This window comes from Cygnus atratus, chromosome 13, assembly GCF_013377495.2.
Source record: "Cygnus atratus isolate AKBS03 ecotype Queensland, Australia chromosome 13, CAtr_DNAZoo_HiC_assembly, whole genome shotgun sequence".
Taxonomy (NCBI): Eukaryota; Metazoa; Chordata; class Aves; order Anseriformes; family Anatidae; genus Cygnus; species Cygnus atratus.
Window position 1 is genome coordinate 5,616,247 of NC_066374.1, and position 6,898 is coordinate 5,623,144.

At 47.2% G+C, this 6,898-nt stretch overlaps 1 protein-coding gene across 3 annotated transcripts in view; it reads left to right on the forward strand.

Moving 5' to 3' along the window:
* The window catches only part of ZNF185 (zinc finger protein 185 with LIM domain), a 49,411-nt gene extending 42,513 nt beyond the window's left edge, over positions 1-6,898 (forward strand). For all 3 annotated transcript variants that reach the window (XM_035541670.2, XM_035541671.2, XM_050713359.1), the window contains 6 exons: positions 273-374; positions 1,468-1,536; positions 3,051-3,131; positions 3,494-3,596; positions 4,158-4,256; positions 5,010-6,898. In XM_035541670.2, coding sequence (XP_035397563.1) covers positions 273-374; positions 1,468-1,536; positions 3,051-3,131; positions 3,494-3,596; positions 4,158-4,256 — 454 coding nt within the window. In that variant the 3' untranslated portion in view covers positions 5,010-6,898. The remainder of the gene's footprint in view (positions 1-272; positions 375-1,467; positions 1,537-3,050; positions 3,132-3,493; positions 3,597-4,157; positions 4,257-5,009) is intronic.

Genomic DNA, 6,898 nt, shown 5'->3' on the forward strand with positions numbered 1-6,898 from the left:
GATCTTGTTTGATCTTTTCTCCCATGGCCCCATAAATGAATGTTTTCCAAATCACTTCTACAGATAAGAATTACTGATACATGGCAGGTATAAAAAGAGGAAGGAGCCTCTTTGATCTGCAGTAAAGATGAGTTCATCTGAGTGGTTAAGGGTTTTAATTCCTTCCCAAATCACCCTCCTAACGGTAGTTGTAGGTCTTTTCTTGGCTGCCAGTTTGGATCATGTTATGGCTCACGTTTCCAGTGCCCACAGACTTTTCTCTCTCTCGCCAGGCTTCTCTCAAGTTCGAGCGAGAGGATGTGCGCTCCGATGGCCACCTTACCGTACAACAGCCCCGTGGCCTCCGGGTACCAGCCTGATGCCAGCTCTGCCGGGTAAGGAGCAAGGGGTGGTCACGGTCCTCCAGCACTGCAGGTTTTGCAGGCAGCCGTCCTGTTTGGTGGAGATACGGCAGGCTTTGCTGCTTGGCCTCTGGACCGAGGGACGTTTGTCAGTCTTTTCTAGCGAGGAGCACAGACGTTGCTGTGGTGGGATCTGTAGTTTCCACGTGCTCCATCTCAAAGATGGAAACTGCTGCACAGATTTACACAATTTAGGGAGGTGTTTCAAACTGGTGAGAGGTCAGCATAATAGGCAATATTTGGGTCCTCCTGGTCTTGCCACAGCCTGCTCATCACACCTAAGTAGGGATACTCTGGTCTGAAACACAGACACATGGAAAGTGTTTATGCTAAGTTTAAAAAAAAAAATAAAAAAATCTTTCCTTAGCTGCAACATGGCTTAGCTTAATCATAGCTTAAAGGCAGCAATGAAAATGAACCATGGAGAAAGAGCCTGATTAGTTCATTTCATGGTTCTGGGAAGAGAGCCGGTGGGCACGGTGTCTCCCCTCGCTCTGTGACAGAGCTCTAGACAGATGGACAGATGGGGGCATGTCATTTTGAAATCAGAATTTTAAAGAGGGAGAAATATGCAAGAAAGGTCATCTCTGCAAGAAAAAGCATCCCACAGACAGACTGGTAGCAATTTATAATGCATGAGAGCTCTGGAGATATTTCAGTGACAAAACAGTCACTGTAAGTAGTGCTGTGCCAGTAGGGTTTTAATGTTAAAGGACAGAACCACAAGCTCTGTAAATACGTATTGTGTGCATAATCCTGACATGGTTTGAAAAAGACTTATCCCTGCAAAACAGGGGATAACCGGATGAAAGAGTTGTATTATCCATCCCATTCTTTCTAATTAACTTGATTTGTTTTGGTGGGTTAATTAGAGGGGCATATTAGGTGTTATTTAGCAAGCATGCTTGATACTCAGTATTTATTCGAGAACAACAGCATCTCCCTGTGCCTTTTCACACACACGTTACGTGTCCAAGTGCACACATGTGGTCCCTTGTGCTGTCTCTCATTAGTCGCAGCCTTTTCTAATGCAAATGCTTCTCATTCTGTTTCTATCTGCTTCTAGAAAAGGGGTCCTCTTTGTGAAGGAGTACGTGAACAGCAGCGAGCTGTCGGCCTCCCCGCGCTATGGCAGGTAAGAGGAGTGTCTGGAGACAGCCATGTGTCTGTCTACGTGTGCAAAGCAACAGCGTACAGCTCTGCTGGCTGACACACCAAGCAAGCTCCCGAGCTGGAACCACTAGCACTGAGTCAGCGTGGCATCGTGCCTGAGCTAATTAGCCCTGGAGGGATTATTACACTGGGTGGGCAAAGAGTTTTGCTAAGGCAGCAGTACTGTTTTGGGGACCTAGAGAGATCTCTCCACAATGCTGCGCTGTGCTGCCTGGTCCCACTGCAGTGACAGGAGGACCTGTGTCTGACCTCCCCTTGGGGAGGGGTTAATCTCCCCCTCTGGATCAGCTGTGAGGTGGGTGATGGGGTCAAAACACTTCACGGCAGTTCCGTAGGCTGCACGTTTGGCACCGTCAGGCTCCGCTGCACATTGGCACACACAAATAAAAAGGTTGGAATTGGTGAGGAAATGTGGAGTTTGTGCGTTCTCACTCAGAAGAGTCTTTTACAAGTTAGCAAAGGTAGAGAGGTGCCACTCTGAAGCTAAAACCTTCAGTCTTAACGTTCTGCTCGCAGGTAACTAAATTAAGCTACTCCAGATTGACACCAAGGTGACTGAGAGCAGAATTTGGTACATCCTGCTTGCACTGATGTGGCAGCTAGTTAGCACCCAGTTCGCTGCTTCCCTGCTGACGCTTATCCTCCCCCAGTGCTGTGCTGGCATTGCTGTGGGGGCTGATGACAGACTCCATAAATCTCTCGCCTTTCCCGTAGGTCTGCAAAAGCAGACCTCCACAGCCAGAGATAAGCACGTTGCTGCACCGCCTAAAAACCACAGGCAAGCAGAAGGCAGAGGGGAAACGCTCAGCTAGGTGAGACTAGGGATGTTTCTCGCCTTTTCCTGGCCGGCAAGGAGTAAGCGGGTGGCAGCACGTGGCTGGAAACGTACTGGAGGAGGGATCTTCCTATCATTTCCGTGGGCTGCTCTCTGCTTGTGCCACCTCCGTTTGCTGCAGGCTCAAAGGGGCCTCATCTCAGGGTATGTGCCCTGGTTCCCCAGCCACGCTGCCCACATCCTGCCTCTCCCTGCGGTGACAGCAGCAGCCAGACACATTTTTCAGTGCTGTGACATGGGTGCTGGAGCCACCAGCTCTTCGCTGCCCTTTTGGCCTGCCGTTGGAGGTAGCCATTCCGTGCAAACCTCCTGGGAACTCTGAGAGCAGCACCGTGGCTTCTGGCCCACCCGTGATTGTGGTACGTGTATGGGAGCAGGATACAGCCACCCCTATGCAGAATCTGCAGCATGAGTGCAGCAGAGGTGGAAATATCTCTGCTGACAGCCCAGCTCTGTCAGTCACCGTGGCCCTCCTTGCTAGTGAAATGTTTTTTCAGCTCTGCCTAGGAAGGACTGTCCTCGCCAAGGAACAGGCAGCTGGGATGTTGCAGTTAGGACTTTAGGTTAATGATTAAGGGTTCCATCTGCAATGCTCTTCCCATGTATCACTGTCAAGTGCTGACATTTCCCTCTGTCTCCAGTGGCAGCCTTGTAGATTTGACTGATTCAGAGAGAGCAACCTACAGCCACCACAGCTACCTGTCCAGCGCTCCTCCGCAGAGGTAGGACAGTTTGGGACTGCGTGGGGGTTTCAGCAAACTGTTAAACAGAAATAACTTTAAGGTTTTTAGAATATTGGTATGTGAGTGGTGAAATCATAGCATAATAATAAATAATAGAAGTTTAAATGATCTTCAGAAAATGAAGTGACATTTACTTAGAGCTCTGTTCTGCTCTCTGCATCCCTGGGCTATTCCATGCCCCTCTGTGCTGTCACTTGGCACAAACACATGTAGAAGCAGGTACCTGGTGCAGAGCAGTGCTGGTGTTGAGTAAGAAACTGCTGCTACCAGCGATGGGATTGAAAACTATTGTGTTACAGAGACACCATGGTGCAGGAATTCTTTTTTCTGTTCCTTCACAGGTCCAGTGAACCTGTTTGTACTTACTGCAGCCGTGAGATCCGAGACTGCCCTAAGATCATAATAGAGCATCTTAACATCTACTGCCACGAATACTGTTTCAGGGTAAAAAGCTTTTCTGCTGACCGCCTTCTATGTGCTGCTGTGAAATGGGGTGGTGGGAGGAGGAATTCTGCAAATTTTGTCCTCAGACTTTGTGTAGAGTATAGAAGCTGTGCTAAATGCTTGCATCCACGTTGGAACAAGAAATGATGCAGTCACAGGTGCTGGCTGTGTCCCCAAAAGTTTTTCATCTCCTCAAATGAATGCATATCAGAACAAGGAGAATTCTTCATTGTCGTCTGGTAGAATAGCAGCGTGGTCTTTCCTCATGTCCCTGTGGTAGACTTGGTGCTTTGCTGCCTTTGTTCCCCAGTGCAGGGCTTGCTGAACCTCTCAAACTTTGCAAAGTTTGCAGGTGAAGACTGTGGAAATGGTGGGTGTGAGTGGAGGAAGCCTGCAGCAGCAATAGTCTGTTGTAGGAAAGTTTAGTCTCAAAGGTCACTGCTTTGGCATCTTCACACTTTATAAAAAGGTTCAGATGCTGTTCATTTCTCTGCCCCCTTCATACTGACATTAACGCATGGTGCTTTGGTTACTGTCCAACCCTTGTTTTCCCTTTGGCAGTGTGGAATTTGCCACAAAGCAATGGGAGATTTTCTGGATAAAATATTCATCCACCGGGACATTGTCCACTGTGACAAGTGCTACGAGAAACTCTTCTAGGTGAGTGCCCCTTTAAAGTGTCAGCATAAATGGCTCAGTGAGAGAGCTTATGGAGTGTTTAATGAGTGAAGAGCATTTAACCCTCATAATTACTGGGTTTTCCTGTGGGTTTTTAGTGGGAAGTAATGACCCTTGTTGCAGGAGTAGCTAGAAACATGCTCCAGCTGGCCCCAGGGGTTTCAGAGCCAGAATCTGGGGTCATAACATGACAGACAGGCTGTGTTAGCCTCACTTGGGGGAGGCAAGTGGAAGACTGGCTGGAGTGATGAGAGGAATATCCCTTAGGGCATAAGAGTCCTTTCTGAGAGCAGGTTGTGAGTTCCCCCTCCTGTCCTGGGCTAACCCGCTTTATGTAACGTTCCTTTGAGGTGAACCCCTCCCAGAGGAAAAACAAAGAGTTGTACAAAGAGTTGTTGGCAAAGCAACAAGGAATTAGACCGGATATAATTTTGTTTTGTCTGATAACCTGGATGAGGTGGGAGTTGCCACAGTGGCAGTCAGAAACCCTGCCACTGCACTGAGACTATGAAAAGGTGTCTCTCTTCCTTCCTCTGCCTTGTGATGGAGAGTGGGAGGGAAAAGGGCACCTGCCTCACTGCATACATGGCTGCTTTGTTCATCCCTTAATGTGATGTGACTGGCTGGCTTTTTTCATCCCCTTCCTGCATGTTCGTCTGCTCCACTGACCTCCGTAGTGCAGCATTTTGTGTGCTGCTCAGCTCCTGTGTTCACCTTCTCTTTATTTGCTTGCAGGGTTTTGCAAAGGTGGAGAAGGCAGCCAGTGAAAAGTCCTCAGCAGCACATATCTGAATACATCTACCAGCTCCTGACTGGCTAAGACAGCAGAATTCCTGCTCCCCCTTCCTCAAGCTATCTTCCCTCTCACTGCCTCATCACAATGAATGAGTTTAACATCCGCTAGCTTATGCTGTCAGCTGCACGCAAGACAAGTGCCAATGTTAACAAGATAAGGCAGTGTCATCTACAAAAGATAAGTGGGCTGATTTTCCAAAGGTGCTGAGCCCCTCCACCTGTCTTTAACTTCATTAAGATTCCAGAGCGCTCCTGTGCTGGAAATCAGGCAGAGCTCCTTAGATCTATGTAAGCTAATTGCAAGAAACCTTTTCTGATTTTTTTTCTTTCGTTTTTGCAATCAGGCTGCAGCTTAGTGTGTGTCAGCTGGCACAAAACAAGCAGATCCGAGAACTGTTAAATACTAGATTTGGATTCTTGGGAGGGTTTGAATTTAGCTCCTAGCAAAAGCCTATTTCTGCTTCTTTCACCCCCAAATTCTGCCTAGAAATAGCTTCTGACTGATTTCCATTTGCTTTCCATGGGCTTTCAGGAGCACTTGCAGACTCACTTTACTCTAATTATGTGTCAGCTTTAATTTCCCTTTCCTGCCTACTCCCTAGTGGATTCCTTCAGCAGCATGTGTGTCTGCTGTCTGTTTGGGAAGATAAACTACCAGGTGAAAGAGTGTTAACTTGGCCTCTGATGGTAGGTGTCCAATGGCCATACAAAATGTGCCAGAGAATCGGTGTCTCAATTGGCTCTCCTGACAAGGAACACTGCTTGACTGGAATCTGAATTTTCCTCCACCTCGCAAAGGCTTGCTGTGATGCCTCTTTTATTGCTCTAAGTTATTTACATCTCAAATGCTTGCTCACAAAAATGAACTTCTAGCAGGTGCTGTACATGCTAAATGTCAGAAATGCATAATTTCAGCCCTTAATTCAGATGTTGAGAGGGTGAGAAAGTTGAACACTGAAAGCTGAAAGTCAGCCTCTGTGCCTTAAATGTACACCTCTGAATGTGTCCGTGAAGTTACTGTTTTTTTCTTTGAAAGCATTAGGAGTATCTGCAAAGCACACAAATCAGTTCTTTAGTAGCTCTTACATGCCAACCGGTGATGGCAAAAGCTCTAAAGCAGACTATTGTTAGACAGATAATTCTTCATGCTCTTAGTGATGGAAGCTGGCATGCATGCAAAAGCTTAGCAAGTTAGTGTTTTTACAGCACCAGTGCTACATAGCGGTGGCTTTTTTTTGTTTTGTTTTGTTTTTTTAGGCCACTGTACCATTTATTTGAGTAAAGTGTAGGCATGACCTTAAAAGCACTCCACAAGGGGAACTCCAGTTGAAATCAGTAACAGCTCTGCTACTGGCAAGCTTCAGGGCGAGACCATAAAGTTGTGTCTGACAGGGACTGGGGCAGCTCCATCCTGAGTGCATGGTACAACAGGGGCCCCAACAACCCTCCCCAACCCCATTACACATAGCGGTGGACGCACAGGCATGCAATTTTCAAAAATGTGGACTCATTTTGGATACCCATGTTTCTCAGTTACCAAGATGTTACAGAAATGATACTTTCTGAACAGAAGAGGATCACAAAGTGTCTGATCTCCCCAAACAGCTCACTCCTGAAAACCATGGCCTATAATTACAGGTGCCCTTTGAGAAGATGATCTGCAGAAATAACATATTCACCCATGCTGGAGCTCCTGGTGGCTGCGTGGCCTTCTGGGGAACAGGTTTTGTCCACTGTATGTTTTGCGTCATCTTTTCATCACCGTATTTTCCTTGTAGCAATTGTTTAACTTCCAGCATACACCTCTCTAATAAACATTCACTGCTCAT